This window comes from Perognathus longimembris, chromosome 9, assembly GCF_023159225.1.
Source record: "Perognathus longimembris pacificus isolate PPM17 chromosome 9, ASM2315922v1, whole genome shotgun sequence".
NCBI lineage: Eukaryota > Metazoa > Chordata > Mammalia > Rodentia > Heteromyidae > Perognathus > Perognathus longimembris.
Window position 1 is genome coordinate 40,853,336 of NC_063169.1, and position 17,982 is coordinate 40,871,317.

Genomic DNA, 17,982 nt, shown 5'->3' on the forward strand with positions numbered 1-17,982 from the left:
TATTTTATGAGTTGTAAATGTTCAACCATGAGCAACAAAACAAAAAACAAAGGAAAATCATAGTGATGACTGTAGTAATACTGGTTATGGTACTAATACGTAGACAGGGTCATAGTTTTGGGACATACACAGCAGGGTCTAATCTCTAGTCAATCACTTCTGGCATGACTAAGCAATGAACTTGTCAGAACACTTCATTATATCTATATTGTCATACAACTCTCCCAGTACTGATAGAAGATAAACTCTCAACAATGATTTTATCATCACCCTAATGAGTACCACCACTGTCTTCCTCCTCTTCTTTAGTTCAAATTATGGAAAACAATCACAAACTCTTGGGGAGGTCTTTGTTAACAACCTATTTTTTCCAACTCTCCAATGTTTGGTCCTTTATTGTCATTCAGATTGTGCTCAATCTTGAGTCAGTAGCTCCCTACCTTCTCCTCCTCTATCACTCTTCACCACACAGCTGTAACTTCTTCACTGCATTTATCATTGCCTGAAATTATCTAGTGAACGTATTTAACATTTTATTCCCTAGCATGAAAATTTCATGAATACTGGTAGTGTCTATTTGTTTACTGTTGAGTTCTCCAGAATCTAAGACATGGCCTAGCATGTAACAAATGCTCACTGAATAAGCTAATAATCAAGAGCTAACAATTAAGATAGAAACAAGTCAGCCAAAATTAATTCTTCAGGTTTAAACTCTGAATTATAATTATTCTGCTTTTAGTTATATAGATCTTAGCAAAAACTCAATATAAATGCTAGTTCCTTGAATCAATAGTCAAACCTAAGTTGAGCAAAACATTGTACTTTCTACCTGATTAGAAGTACATGACAGAAAAACAAAAGAAATCATCTTGTTATTGTTATATGGGTGCTGAGGATTGAACCCGAAGTTTTATACACACTGTGCACATAGTCTACCATTGAGCCACATTCACAACCCTTAAAGTGATAACTAACAATGCTAATACCATGTTAGAATAAAGGACTGAAACTCAGAAGCTGGTAGTGACTTATAAATTAGAACAACCATGGCTATGATTTTTAACAAGACCATTTAAAACACCTGTTAAAACAGATTAAACAAGTAAATTCATCAACGTCAATAATGCTTATAAAACCAAAGTGACAACTCGTTCTACTTCTTTTCTCATCTTCACTTCCTGACAAGCAAAATAAAACAAATGTTTAGAATAAGTATCTGTTAAAAAAAACAAAATCCAAAAAACCCTCTCTTGTGTTTTATGCATAGCCTCCAAAATCATGGACAAGACAAGGATATCCACTTTCTCCACTCCTCTTCAATATAGTACTGGAATTCCTAGTAAAAGCAACAAGCAAGATAAAGACATAAAGAAGATCAAAATAGGGAAGGAAGAAGTAAAACTATACTCATTGCAGATGACATGATCCTATATTTAAAGGACCCCAGAGACTCCTCCCCTAAGCTATTAGATTAAAAACTTTGACAAATTAGCGGAATATAAAATCAATCCACAAAAATCAGTAACTTTCTTTATGTCAACAATGAGAAGATCAAGACTCAAATAAGAAAAGTAACATCATTTGCCATAGTACCAAAAAAAAACAAAAAAAAATAACAAAAAAAAAACCAACAAACAAGTAACAAAAATCCTAGGAATCAACATAACCAAGGACAAAAAGGACCTCAACAGCAAAAATTATAAACAACTTTAAGAGGGAAATTGAAGGAGGCATAAGGAAATGGGATCGTTTATACTCCTGCATTGGCAGAATTAATATCATGACAATAGCAATACTACCTAAAGCAATCTACAAATTTAGTATTTATCAAAATATCAACATTATTCTTCACTGAGATAGAGAAAACAATAGAAAATTCATATTGAATTACAAAAGGTCTCAAATTGCCAAAGCAATCTTGGTCAGAAAAAGTAGGTGCTGGAAGTCTATAATTCCAAACATCACCCTATACTACAGAGCTACAGTTTATGAAAACAGCTCCGTACTAGCACAAAAATAGAAGACCAATTACAAAGAATAGAAGAGTCAGAAATAAACCCGCAGACGTACAGCTGTCTAATATTTGAGAAAAGAGCCAAAAACATGACAGCCTCTTTTCTAAACCATACTGGGAAATCGGATGTCTACATCCAGAAAACGGAACTGGATCCATATCTATCACTTTTCACCAGTATCGACTCAAAAATTGATCAAAGACCTCAATGTAAGACCTGAAGCCATTAAACTATTACAGGAAAAAATAAGAGAAACATTAGGAATTCTCAGTACAGGTAAGAACTTTCTGAATAAACACTTAGAATTACACCAGATCAAAGAAAAAATTGACAAATGGGACTGGATCAAACTAAAGTTTCTACATAGCAAAGGACACAGTTAACAAGCTAAGAAGACAGGCTACAAAGGAGAAGGATTTTTTTCTTTTTTTTTGCAGACAACTAATTTCTAGACAGAGAACTAAAGTAACTAAACCCTCAGAGAATCAACATCCTGACTATTAAATGGGCAAACAAACTAAATAGAGTTCTCAGAAGGAGAAACAAAAATGGCATATGAAGAAATGTTTGATGTCTCTCCTCATAAAAGAAATGTGAATCAAAACAACAATAAGATTCCACCTTACTCTAGTTATAATGGCTATTATCAAGAAAAAAAATACTAACAAATGCTGGTGAGGATGCACCATAATATACCATTGGTGAGAGTGTGAACTTGTTCAAGCACTCTGGAAACAGTAAGGAGGTTCCTCACAGAACTACTCTATAATCTAGCAGTTTCACTCATGGGCATTATCTAAAAAATTACAAAGATTACAAATGGTAAGGCCATTAGCACACTCATGTTAACTGAAGCACTATTCACCATATCCAAGGTATGGAATCATACCTTGATGAACAAATGGATCACGAAAATATGGTATATATACACAGTATTCATGCAGTAGAAAGAATATTGCAATATTTTCAAAAAATGGAAGGATGTGGAAAAAATCATGATAAATGAGGCAAGTCAGGTCTAGAGAGACAAGGATGCAATGTCTTCTCTCATACGTGGGAACTAGAATTAATTTATAAATACATAAGTAACACTTTGGGATGGTATCTGAGTATACAATATGTGTATTAACCAAAATATGTAGATTCAGGGAAGAAATCAAATGGTATATTAATCCTTAGAAAGTCCAAAAAAATAAACAGTAAGAAACAAGTCCTCAAAAGGGAGAGGGGGTAAGAAAAAAGGGGAGGTGGATAGAATAATGAAGAAACAAAGGGAGGGACAAATACAGCCATAAATTCAGTGCATAACCTACAAAATTAAAAGACTAGAGGGAACAGGTGGAATTGGGAAGGATGGGTAGAATGATGAAAGGGGTAACATTGATAAAAATGCACTTTATTAAAAAACAGCTTTGTTGAATGACAACTCCTTTGTGCAACTAAACATTAAGTAAACAAAAAATAAAGAAAACAGGGGCTGGGGATATAGCCTAGTGGCAAGAGTGCCTGCCTCGGATACACGAGGCCCTAGGTTCGATTCCCTAGCACCACATATGCAGAAAACGGCCAGAAGCAGCGCTGTGGCTCAAGTGGCAGAGTGCTAGCCTTGAGCGGGAAGAAGCCAGGGACAGTGCTCAGGCCCTGAGTCCAAGGCCCAGGACTGGCCAAAAAAAAAAAAAAAAAGAAAGAAAGAAAACAAATATTCAAAGATATTCTTGGAATAAAGCAAAAACTTCTCTTGAAAATGCAGTCATAGACAAACTCCAGGGAGAGAAATCCATGTCAATATAGTAGAGGTTTGGAAAAACAAAACTTGAAGTACTGTGAACTGTAAATTTATTTCACATAAATTGAAATATAGAACTTCTTACCTCATCTCTTTCATTTGTCTTTTGTGAAATGTGCACTGACTGATCTAGGCCACACTAATAGAGAAAATGGCAAGAGGAAAAGCACCAGATCTTCAGTGTCTGGGCCACACAACAGGGTGCTGCAGAAGAGCTATGACCTCCTCCCCCTGGACACCTGCAGTGGTGGTGCCAGACATTCCTTTTTACAGGGTACTTTATATACCTGAAGTGGTCAGCTTTACTGACTGAAATTAGGAAAGCCCAAAGAGAAGTGTTTAGCTGACGAAGTAGCTAATTTAGTGATGACATATACACCTATCCCAAGCAATTAATTTCGACCCTTAATGTGTTGGTGCTGTTGGATGGAAGGCTTCTTCCACTCTGGGAAGCATGGACAATGTTTATCTGAAATAACATTGATCCTTATTTTCTCCTGCTGGCACTTAGGAGGACTCTATGTGTGCCCCAGGTCATGAACCATGTTCAGCAATTAACAAAGGACTTGGGGACTTGGTGTTAATAAATGCACCTCCTCCTCAACATTTTAAATTACAGTGGTCATGTTAACTTGCTCTGGACAATGACACATGAGCTCTTTTCAGACAAAGTCATTAAAAGACAGTGTATGATATTCTGGGTCCTCTCTTGTCACCCCTCCATTCTTCTCATAGCAGCTTCCCATCTGAATGGAGGACAGTGAGCTGAAGCATTGTAAGTGGAGCACACTGTTTTATTTATTTTTGTTGTATTACTTTTTAATATTTTAATTGATTATATACTTAGCAACAAAACATTTGACCATTTACAAAACAAGAAAAATTGTAAAACCTGTATCAATTCTATTTACCTCCAATTGTGTGGCACTGCACTAGTAGTCTTAGCATTGGCATAAAGAGTTTTCCAGCCATAAATAAACCCCTATTTTCAATCTGTAAGTTATGTTTGAAGTATAAGTACAGTGTGTCTGACCATTATTAAAGCATATTAGATTACCACTGGAATGTTTAGAAGCTACACGACCATTTTTTGACATCAGGTAGTTTAATGGTACATGTACCATTAAATACCATGTTAAGTTTCATATTATAAAGTCCACTGATACTATATTCTTTAAAAACCAAACTGCTTTGTAATCTAACTGAAAGAAATTTAGTATCATTTCTTATAATAATTTTAATTAGATTTTGACTCACCACTTTTTATATAAGCACATGGGTTTTTCTGGGTTTAATTACAAGTCCACATATATTTAAGAATTGTTGATTTGATATTTTCCAGTGACAACTACATTTTACTTGATGAAAAGAATGTATTAGAATTAAAATTGCAAGAGACTAACCTATTGGATGAGATGATTAATTGAATCCTAGATTTATATGCATTTTTGATGAATGATTTCCCACAGCAAAATGACTTGAATGGATGTCAAGGCAGCATTATTCATTTTAATAGGTTGAGCATACTGTTTTAAACCTTTGAGATTTTGGGGTAGTTACCACATCATAATGAAGCTACATTCTCACCAATCTGAATTTGCAGTTTTGCTACTGTGTGCAAGGAATGGTGCTAAACTAAAAGTAATAATAATAATAATGCAGTTCATTAAGACAAGTGAAGTTTCCCCAATTGGCTCACACACACCTGTACTTTTAGCTACTTTGGAGATGGAGAAGGGATCATGGCTCTAAACTAGCCTGGGTGAAAAAGTTCATGAGACCTCCTTTGCAATCCATAACTGCACATTGAAGCATGCACCTGCAAGCTTAGGTATGTTCAAGGCTGTGATTGTGAGGATCATGGCATTAGACTTGCCTGGTCTGTAAAGTCAATGAGATCTGATCTCCATGAGGGGAAGCTGGGTGGGTATAGTGGCACATGCCTGTCATCCTTCCCATGAAGAGATGCTTAAAGTAGGTGGATCCTGAATCAGGTACTGAAATGGGATGGAAAAGTGAAACTCTATCTCAAGAATAATCAGTAAAAAAGGTAGAGCCATGGGTCATGGTATTATGGCAGTCTAGCAAGTACAAAGCCCTGAGTTCAAACCACGGTACTGAAAAAAAAAAAAGAGAGCTACCTTGAATTTCCCATTATGTGTCAATCACTCATTTGGAAACAAGTAGAGGGACAAGACACCTTCTACCATTCATCATCAAAACGAGTTTTAAAGCTGGAATTACTAGGGAAACTGCAGAACCACTTCCAGAATTGCTGAGACAAAAGTCTCACAATGAAAGTTTTGTAATTTTTTTTCAGTATTCATTTTTTTAAAGTTTTTATTATAAAACTGATGTACAGAGAGGTTACAGTTTCATACGTTAGGCATTGGATACTTTTCTTGTACTGTTTGTTACCTTGTCCCTCATACCCCCCTCCCCCCTCCCCCTTTCCCCACCTGTGGTGTTCATTTCACTTACATCAAACAGTTTTGCAAGTATTGCTTTTGTTGTTGTTTCTCTTATTTTACCCTTTGCCTCTCAATTTTGGTATTCACTTTGAATTTCCTAATTCTAATACCAGTACACACTGTTTCCCATTCACTCAGATAAGATTACAGAGGTAGTGTAGATACAATCACAAGAAGGTGATACACGAACATCATCAATATTAGAAACTACAGATACACATGGGATGTTGAAAGTAGTTACAACTGTGATATAACAATCATTTCCATAAAATGGAGTTCATTTCACTTAGCATCATCTTATGTGATCGATCGTAAGGGTATAGCTATTGGGCTCTTGTGATCCTCTGCTGTGACTTGCCTAAACCTGTGCTAATTATTCCCAATAAGGGAGACCATAGAGTCCATGTTTCTTTGGGTCTGGCTCACTTCACTTAGTATAATTTTTTCCAAGTCCTTCCATTTCCTTACAAATTGGGCAATGTCATTCTTTCTGATAGAGGCATAAAATTCCATTGTGTATATGTACCACATTTTCCTGATCCAATTTTTTTTTATTGTCAAACTGATGTACAGAGAGGTTACAGTTTCATACGTTAGGCATTGGATACATTTTTTCTACTGTTTGTTATCTCTTCCTTCATTCCCCCACCCCCTTTCCCTTCCCTCTCCCCCCATGATTTGTTCAGTTAGTTTACACCAAACAGTTTTGCAAGTATTGCTTTTGTAGTCGTTTGTCTTTTTATCCTGTGTCTCTCGATTTTGGTATTCCCTTTCAGTTTCCTAGTTCTAATACCTGTATACACAGTTTCCAATATACTCAGATAAGATAAAGTGATAGTGCAGGTACAACCACAGGAAGGGGATACAAGAGGATCATCAACAATAGAAGCTACGGTTTCACATCGCATCTTGAAAGTAATTACAACAGTGATATAACAGTGGTTTCCATAACATGGAGTTCATTTAATTTAGCATGGTCTTATGTGTTCATAAAGGCATGTGATTTTTGAAAGTAATTATCAACATAAAATAGAAGTTTATGTAGAGGCAGGCAGATATGAAAAACCTTCAATTAAGAATAGGTTTGGGGGGCTGGGGATATGGCCTAGTGGCAAGAGAGCTTGCCTCGTATACATGAGGCCCTGGGTTCGATTCCCCAGCACCACATATACAGAAAATGGCCAGAAGTGGCGCTGTGGCTCAAGTGGCAGAGTGCTAGCCTTGAGCAAAAGGAAGCCAGGGACAGTGCTCAGGCCCTGAGTCCAAGGCCCAAGGCTGGCCAAAAAAATAAAAACAAAAAAAATTAGGTTTGGTTTCTTTAATTCATTTTGGGGCATTTCATTTTAACCAAGACGTATGTGAGTCAATTCCATATACTGTCATGTCCCTTTTATTTTTTTTTCCAAATTTTTATTATCAAACTGATGTACAGAGAGGTTACAGTTTCATAGTTAGGCATTGGATACATTTCTTGTACTGTTTGTTACCTCCTCCCTCATTTCCCCCCTCCTCCCCCTTTCCCTTTCCCCCCATGAGGTGTTCAGTTCACTTACACCAAACAGTTTTGCAAGTATTGCTTTTGTAGTTGTTTGTCTTTTTTTTACCCTGTGTCTCTCAATTTTGGTATTCCCTTTCAATTTCCTAGTTCTAATACCAGTATAGACGGTTTCCAATATACTCAGATAAGATTACAGAGATGGTGTAGATACAACCACAGGAAGGTGACATAAGAACATCATCAATAGTAGAAGCTACAGATACACATGGGACGTTGAAAGTAGTTACAACTGTGATATAACAATCGTTTCTATAACATGGAGTTCATTTCACTTAGCATCATCTTATGTGATCATAAGGGTATAGCTATTGGGCTCTTGTGATCCTCTGCTGTGACTTGCCTAAACCTGTGCTAATTATTCCCAATAAAGGAGACCATACAGTCCATGTTTCTTTGGGTCTGGCTCACTTCACTTAGTATAATTTTTTCCAAGTCCTTCCATTTCCTTACAAATGGGGCAATGTCATTCTTTCTGATAGAGGCATAAAATTCCATTGTGTATATGTACCACATTTTCCTGATCCATTCGTCTAATGAGGGGCATCTGGGTTGTTTCCAGATTCTAGCTATGTCATGTCCCTTTTAAAGTACAAAATAAATTTAGCAATCATAATGGAATATTCAATGCATCACAGTTGTAGCTTAACAAACATGAAAATTTAATTATGAATATAAACAAAATTACTGTTTTTGGAATATGTCTTACTAAACACTAAAACTTCTTAAATGAAAATAAATACTAGCTTTTTTTTTCTTTTAACAAGAATACCAAACATAAATTAATATTAAAGAGACAGAAAAGGATAAATTTAAACATGTCCACAATAATTGTGTTAAATATATAACACAAGATAATATAAACAAACAATAACATCATCTAATAAACATAATTAAAATTGTTCATTCCAAAAAATGATCATAAATGTGTCATGAAGTGGTTTAGAAAGTTTTAGCTGGATGGTTTTTCTCATGTGAAAGAAAATACATGGAATATTCTTTCATGTTTACTTTTAAAAATAATTTCCTTCTAGGTTTGTAATTTCAGAAAATGCCCCAACAATGTCAATTCAATTTAAAAGGTTCACCATAAATGACCTATTATATTTAATAATGATTTCATTTAGATAGAGTCTCCAGCTCACTGGTTTTGAAAACTAATCTCCTTCAGAGAACCAACATGCATAGAACAGATAAAAAGGAGAGATTGGGGGGCTGCTGATTTGGGTGTGGGCTGGAAGGTGGAAGGCAGGTGGAGTCACGGAGGATTTGGGGATAGCTAGAGACAATACATGTTTTTAAAAATCTTATATTCCTTCCTTTTTATCCTCTAATCATCCCAAGCCTCCCAGGCCAGTTGCTTATTCATGCTATTAACATACAGATTTTACTTTAAACATCATTGGAAATATTTTGTTGGGATTCCAGTAAGGTCACAGAAAAGCAAATGAAGAGTTCAGTCAGTCATCATTCAGTAAATATTTTCTACTGTGAGCCATACTATGCGAAGGAAAAGACACAAAGTAGTGGAAATTTAATCTTCAATTTTGAGTTGTATACATTTTACTAGGGAAAAGACATAGAGGGAATAAGATGATTCACCGACTGTAAACAATCAACTGTGATAGTAGTATAATCAGTGCATGCAGGAAAGGGAGTGCTTGGCTCTCCCTGGCTGGCAGGAGGTAGCTCTGGGCAGTTATGCGGTATGTAGGGTGCAGGATATGGAAAGAAAGGGGCAAAAATCACTGTAGGTAAACAGATTTGCATGCTCATAGATATGATTGGTGTATCTGGGGGGGGCAGAGATTAATTACTACAGTGAAAAAGGAAGGTATTGACTGTAAGGTAAAAAAAACCCACAAAAGGTGGGGTGAGGCCAATGTACAAGGAATTTGTGAAAGGCATCAGAAAGACTCAACTTCCATGGTCACTGATATGAGAAATGGTTCCTAAGAAGACAGCAGCATGATCTCATCTTCTGTGATTGTCAAACAGAAGAAGTAACTGAAGAGAGAAGATGCTAAAAGTACAAAAGCCAATCAGTTCTGATGTACACCTCTAACACAGTTTTCTGTTTTATTGTCCTGCCTTATTCAAAACAAAATAAGACTTGGTTGTTCTTACAGAGCCGTTTGTTATCTCGTTTATGAGTTTTATTTCTTCATTAAAACAGAAGCTTTACAAGTTAGGGATTAGGAGAGTTTTATCCTTAGGTGTGCTTCAAGATCAAAAACAATGTCTGACATATAGGTAACTTTCAGCTGAAATCTGGTGAAGAGGTCATGACTTTTCCCAAATTGTGACTGTGTCTGTAGGCACATCTACTATTACTTTATCCGTATTGCAGCCCAATCTGTCCAGTCCCATCAAGCTTTGTCCAGGTTAGGATGCCACAGAAACACAAAAAGTTGTGGGAATCTTCCTGTAAGGGGCACTCAAACTTTCCTCATGAAAACTTTCGGCCTCCTAATAGAGAAATAATGGGGTTCTTAATCTTTGACAGAAGATATGTCAATAAAGATGTTGATGAGAAAGACAGTACATTTTCCAAGTACAGCTCTTTTTTCATTTCACAATCCATGGTCTTATTTTTTATTATATTCCTCTTTTCTTTAGTTTTTTCTACATTAATAAAATTTAGGCTTAGGTTAATAGATTAGATACATAGATATATTACAAACATGTATATTCTTAATAGAGATCTTTAAAGCTACATATTTATCTGCATATAATCTGCTTTCCACAAAACTTACTGTGATAGTTATATTTTAGTTGATGGCTAAATATCTTCATGTTTATATTATAGCATAATGTACACACTGTATAATTATTTTGTATTATAATATTAAAGTAACATATCATAACATACATTAAAATATAACCTATTGTAATATTTATATAATTATCATTCCTTTAGTTACCTTTCATTTAAGAGATCACATTTAAATTTTCATATGGTTTTACCATTTTACATCTGTATATATTTCTAATGTTTTATCTTGATTTTCAGTAAAAATTCTAACAATCTCCAGTACAAGAAAACTTTGGTGACCTAATATTTTCACTTTATTATACCACTGTCACTCCCCCATTTAGCTCCATTGCATAAATTTCTATGATTATTTTGTTGCATATGACTAACACATTATATTTTGACTTTAGGGTATTATGGCTTTTAAAAAAATTCTATCACTTTTTTTACAATTATGCCTTTTGTTGATATCCATGTTTTCCACATTAAATCTACTGTTAAGCATAATGAAAATAATTTCCATATATCTGAGAGAACAGAATAAATCTGAGGCATTTTTTACAATCTAGACAGGATTTGGGAGTGGGTGGATTCAATTAGATTTTTGGAATTCTTTTATTTGTAAAAAATAGTTCTTTATTTAATCAAGCATTTAGTATAAACATAGGTAATACTGTATATGGATAACTTTATATTATCCAATTTTCATATTCATAAAAATAGAGAAGTCAAATTGCTGTTAATTTTCTACCATTCTTTCCATTGTCACTAGAAAACCTGAAGTTACTTTTCCGTCTAAAGTTTATGTGATTATCAAGCTGGCAGAATGCATTGTTATGTGCTAATCTTTTCTACAACTTTTTTTCTCCCCAACTTCTTTATTCACTGCTTTTCTATGCTTTGTTTGTATGGTTGTTTTTTGGTAAGTCATCTTCCTTTTGTTTCTCCTCCTCCTCCCCTCTCCTTCCCTCCTCACTTCCCTTCCTTCCCTTCTTTCTTCTTCTACTCCCCCGGCCCCCATTTTTTCTTTCATTCTTCAGAATGAGGGAGGAGAGGCATGGTTTAGAAGATGCCTCTTCTTGTAGAGGATTGTGTTTAAGTCTGAAAGATAATAACATCAAAGATTCTAATTTTCCAGGAAACTTCTGAATAATTTTATGGTTATGTACCACTAAACAAACTTACATAAACTTATTTGTAACCCCGAGACACATTATGTCTGATTTCTGCTATGAAAAGCAAAAAAAAAAAAAATAAAAAAATCACAAAACCTACATTCTTATCTTGTTTTCTTAATCTCTCCCCTCCTAATCTCTCATCCTCACTCTCCTCCACAGTAGCCGTATTTTTGGTAATTTGGTGATATTAGCTTCTTTTTTCTTTTAACAAGTTTTCCTCTGCCATCTTTTCTACTAGTGCTTGTAACAGTGGAGGATTTTTAGGGGCTAGTGTAGGCACTAATTTATTGAAAGAATCCATTTTTGGTGTTTCTTCTCCGCCTATACCCCCCATTTTTTCTTCAATGAAGGCAAATTGTGAATTCAATCAGTTTCTCTTCCAGGAAGCTGGTTGTTTTTCCAGTTCAAATAATTATACAAGCAGAATGTTCACTTAAAGTATTAAATACTTTGTGATCTTTTAATTTACTGTGTCAGTTAAAGCACTTTTAAGTGTTGCATGGAATCTTCTAGTTTCACAGTGCTTGCCTGTGGCAGTACTGGGGTTTGGTCTCAGGGCTTGCACTTGCGAGGCTAAGCCATGACCCCAGTCCTCTTTAGCACTGGTTAATTTTGAAATAGAGTCTCACTTCTTGTCCAGGAACCAGTCTGGATGGTGATCCTCTTATTTTTCATTTCTGACTATATTTAGCATGACAGATGTGTATCACCGCACCCAGTTTCTTCCATAGAGATGAAATCTCAGAGAAGTGCTTTTGATGGGTTGATCAGGAACTGCAATCTTCCTAATTGCAGTCTCTCAAGTAGCTAGGATTATAGGAATAAACTACCGTAAGCTGTCTTCCTCTGCAATTCTTATTATTCACTGTACATAGTATGCTTACATCTTATTTTAGCTTCAAAACATCTATTCTCATTATTTTTACCAGGCCTTAATTTTTTTTTTTTTGCCAGTCCTGGGCCTTGGACTCAGAGCCTGAGCACTGTCCCTGGCTTCTTCCCGCTCAAGGCTAGCACTCTGCCACTTGAGCCACAGCGCCGCTTCTGGCCGTTTTCTGTATATGTGGTGCTGGGGAATCGAACCTAGGGCCTCGTGTATCCGAGGCAGGCACTCTTGCCACTAGGCTATATCCCCAGCCCCCCATCCAGGAATTTTTAAGCTCCCCTATATTCAATCTTTATGAGATACTAAAACCCATACTTGTGGAAGATTCTACCATATCCTTCTACCCTATCTTTCTATCATATCTTCTTTTTCAGCCCTTAGGGACATTGAACATTTTAAATTATACAAGAATAGAAGAAAAAGTCTGCGCTTGCTAATTCTATGATATTTCAGGTGGTTAGTCAAACTACACAGATCATCTATGGCAACCTGAGATTTGTTGTTGTTGTTGTTGTTGTTCCAGATGATTCTTCAGTCTTCTCCCTGATTCTGAGAATTAATATCATTGTGTTCTATTAAATTCCCTTTCATATCACATGGTATATTCATATTAACTCTTTCTTGCTATGTCCTAAGTTTATTTTACTCATTTCTACTTGCATATTTAACACTATTTTTGCTTTGGTTACTCTTTTTTTTTAATTTTTTTAATTGATTTTATTATGCAATACAACTTTGAAATTTTGTTTTTGGCAGTTTTGTTTTTTTTTTTAATTGTCAAACTGATATACAAAGCAGTTACAGTTTCATACGTTAGGCTTTGGATACATTTCTTGTACTGTTTGTTACCTCCTCCCTCATTCCCCCCTCCCCCCTCCCCCTTTCCCTTTCCCCCCCATGAGTTGTTCAGTAGATTTACACTAAACAGTTTTGCAAGTATTGCTTTTGTAATCGTTTGTCTTTTTTACCCTGTGTCTCTCGATTTTGGTATTCCCTTTCAGTTTCCTAGTTCTAATACCTGTATACACGGTTTCCAATGTACTCAGATAAGATACTGAGATAGTGCAGGTACAACCACAGAAAGGGGATACAAGAGGATCATCAACAATAGAAGCTACGGTTTCACATCACATGTTGAAAGTAATTACAACAGTGATATAACAGTTGTTTCCATAACATGGAGTTCATTTCACTTAGCATCATCTTTTGTGTTCATAAGGGTATAGCTATTGGGCTCTTGTGATCCTCTGCTGTGACTTGCCTAAACCTGTGCTAATTATTCCCTATGAGGAGACCATAGATAGCGACCATGTTTCTTTGGGTCTGGCTCACTTCACTTAGTATAATTTTTTCCAAGTCCTTCCATTTCCTTATGAATGGGGCAATGTCATTCTTTCTGATAGAGGCATAAAATTCCATTGTGTATATGTAGCACATTTTCCTGATCCATTCGTCTACTGAGGGGCATCTGGGTTGGTTCCAAATTCTAGCTATGACAAATTGTGCTGCGATGAACATTGTTGTGCTGGTGGCTTTAGTGTATTCTTGTTTGTGGTCTTTTGGGTAGATGCCCAAAAGTGGGGCTGCTGGGTCATAGGGGAGCTCTATGCTTAGCCTTCTGAGGAATCTCCATACCGCTTTTCCCCAAATTTGTTCTGGGAGAAATTTCAACTCAGTGCTGGTAGATGTTGCAGTTAAAAAATAGGAAAGTTATAGTTAATTAAATGTGGAAAGTGCAAGGATAAATACAATTAAATTAGTTTCCTTCTCCATGCATTGGGGATTTCTAAGAAAAAACATAGAATATATCCTCTTGGTACTCAAAGAGATACAGATTTATCCTACCATATCAAAAAAAAAAACAACTAGTGAGTACATCTTATTTGGGTAATGATATTCTAGAAACTTCTATATTTACTGTCTACAGTAAGAATTTTCATTCCCTTTGGGCTTATTATAAACAATGCAATGTTATCGGCTATTCCTAATGCTGATCATACCTATTTAGTATTCCTCTTATCTCTATAGAATATATTGGTAATTCTGTGTTGGTTTGAATTTCTTATATAGACTGAAAATGTTGGAGCCCGGGATTTTAATGGTTCTACAAAATATTTTAACTGAGCTCAGACATTTTACATTTTTGAATATATGTCTGTAATCAAAGCTAACTGCAGTCATTTCATGTTTCTATGATTCTTTTGATAGGTTAGAATTCCGCTGGCATTCTTGATTCTTTTTCTGTGTTTCTTGTTGCAACTTCCTGAAGCAGCAGATCTCAGGGTGCTACTTCCTCTGTTTCTGCAATATAAATTTCTGAATTCGAAGATGATATCAGTGTGGATTTAAATGCTTGAGATGATGATTTATAAGATCTTCTTAAAATACTCCTGAGCCTCAGTGATGAAATCACAGTGCTAAATTATGTCAGTTGAGTAGCTTTTCTGTGAGGTAATTTAGGAAGATGAATTTTTGTAGATTATCTCAGTAAATTCTTTGCTCTATGTTAGTGTGTGTTAGAGAACCTTACTATCTGAAACCAAGTTATTAATACTCTGGCCAAGTTGTTTTTTTCTATTAAACAACTGGTTATATTTTCATTTTGAATCAAAACAAATAACTGAAACACAGACCTTGGGTAAAATCATGTTCCCTGATCACATTCCTGAAAGCCAATTCTCCCAAATGCATTGGAGAAATGAAGCTCTTGTTAGTGATGAAGTATCAGAGAAAGAGGCAGGAGATAGTGTTAAACCAATCTACTACGAATTATCTCTCATTTGGGGGCCCAATTTTGGAGGATAAATACTTATTGGCTGAATTTATTGACTGATTATATCTATATTATTCAAAATATAGGAATAATGGAGATAATACAAACTCTCACATTGAGGTTATCCTCAAGAAAAAACATACTAAAATATGAATTCTTATGAACTAAAGTTAAAATGTACCCTACAGAAACACAGAGAACCAAATAATAAATAACTCATTTAAAATATATTTAATTTACAACAAAACAATTTTTACACAGTGATACAGACAAGCATCATAAGTGGTGCATTTTATATGTTCTTCACTATTTTTTGTTAAATCTAGTTAAATACAGAATTACTTGTCATTAAATGGGAGACTAAAAGTCTCTCACAAGGAATCAGGCAGATTATTCTGACTGTAGATCAAATATAGTGTCTATGAGCATTATATTTGGGAAGCATACAAAGATATACCAATAAGCATGCAACTAAATAGAAACACATACATGTATATAAACTTAAAACATTACAAGCAAAAAAGGAACTTGACTAATTAAACATGATGCATATTTAGAAGAAATGCATATTTATTTTGTTTTGTGTGTCCTGGTCCTAATAGTGCTCAGACACAAAAGGATGTAGACCATATTTCCTCCAAATGTCTCACCTACACATAAATTATGAAGAAAATTCAAACCAAGGTAATCCTAGCAAGTCATGTAAAAATGACAGCATTGAGACAAAGGATGCTCACAAACAAATACTTTAAAGGGAGAAATTAGAATAATATTAATTTTAAGCATGACTTTTAAAAATATAGACTTTGGCTTAATGACTAGGAATGCTGTTTGTTTAGAATTGAACCAAGTTATTTGGGACTGAGGAAACTGAAAAAAGTGAGGAAGAAGCATAACGTAGCAAAGGTCCAATTACCCTGTCTCCAAGGTGACAGAATTCATAATAAAGAACAGAATAAAATGCTTAAGACAGGATGACATAGGGGAATACTGAAGCCATGTATATATTTTGAAAAGATACATGGCACCATAAAATGTAAGTTGAGAAAATATAAGATTATGAAGGACATTTTGTTGTGATTAGGAAAGTATATGAGAGACAGGAACAAAGTCAAACATCTTTTCTCATTAAACATTTATTACCTGGCTTAAATCTGTTTGAAGCCAGAAATACTATATCAGCTAAGATCTACTCTGCCACTAGACATGATGCTGAGCCTAACATAAATCTGACTGCCATGCATTTGAAATACATGACAGTTTTTCCTTGACATCAACTTTAAACAGTGTCAATATTAAAGGTGAGGTACATTTCAGTGACTCATAAAGTTGTCCAAACTCTTTAAAAAATATATATCAGTGCCCTTTATGATTATGACACAAAAATACTTTCTTAATCTACCAGTAAAAGATACCTAAATTAACAATTCCTACTCTGCTTCATGCAGCAGATAATGAATTAGGCCTCGTCTTAGGAAGAGAACAAAGTATTTTAGATAGGAATACCACCTGTAGAGAACTGTGCCATAAAGTACTGTACTTTTATATTTTATTTTCCATACTTGATTTTGAAAGTTTTTTATCACACTAACATTATGTGAACATTAAAATAATGTTTAAAATGAAGAAACCATCCAAAAGCCTATTGCCATATCAAATCTCTTTAATTTGCCCATAGACATACATAACTCACAGCTATATTCACTAATACTCATGCCATAACTGAGCCAGGTTTTGTGAAAAGCATTATTTAACACCCCTAACAATATGGACCTCGGGGGGGGGGGGGGGAGGGAAAGGGGGAGGAGGGAGGGGGGTATGAGGGACAAGGTAACAAACAGTACAAGAAATGTATCCAGGGGCTGGGGATATAGCCTAGCGGCAAGAGTGCCTGCCTCGGATACACGAGGCCCTAGGTTCGATTCCCCAGCACCACATATACAGAAAACGGCCAGAAGCGGCGCTGTGGCTCAAGTGGCAGAGTGCTAGCCTTGAGCGGGAAGAAGCCAGGGACAGTGCTCAGGCCCTGAGTCCAAGGCCCAGGACTGGCAAAAAAAAAAAAGAAAAAGAAAAAAAAGAAATGTATCCAATGCCTAACGTATGAAACTGTAACCTCTTTGTACATCAGTTTGATAATAAAAATTTGAAAAAAAAATAAATTCTTGTGGCTTAAACACACACACACACACACACACACACACACACACACACACACACACACAAAAACCACAATATGGACCTCCACACTTTCCAGCTTGGGCATGTCACTAGAACCTCCTGTGCAAAACCCAACGTAAGCTACAAGTCCATTAACCTATGAATAATGTAACCAGTTCCTTCTAAATATATGCCACAAAAGGCCTATCTTACACAAGAGTGTAATTTGGAGACACTTTATAATTTACATATTTAGTCAACTTCTCCTCTTACCTCTTCTCCAGACAGATAGTAGGCTGAGAGAAGTCCACCAACAAAGCGTATGTTCACTTCGAAAACAGAAATCTCAGCATTCTATGGAAACAGAACAAAAGAGGCTCAAACATAATGCCAGCATATGATGCAC

At 35.5% G+C, this 17,982-nt stretch overlaps 1 protein-coding gene across 2 annotated transcripts in view; it reads right to left on the reverse strand.

Annotated features, from left to right (window-relative positions):
* Nucleotides 1-17,982, reverse strand: part of Man1a1 (mannosidase alpha class 1A member 1) — a 165,574-nt gene that overhangs the window by 90,294 nt on the left and 57,298 nt on the right. For both annotated transcript variants that reach the window (XM_048353993.1, XM_048353994.1), the window contains exon 5: nucleotides 17,850-17,930. In XM_048353993.1, the coding sequence (XP_048209950.1) occupies nucleotides 17,850-17,930 (81 nt within the window). The remainder of the gene's footprint in view (nucleotides 1-17,849; nucleotides 17,931-17,982) is intronic.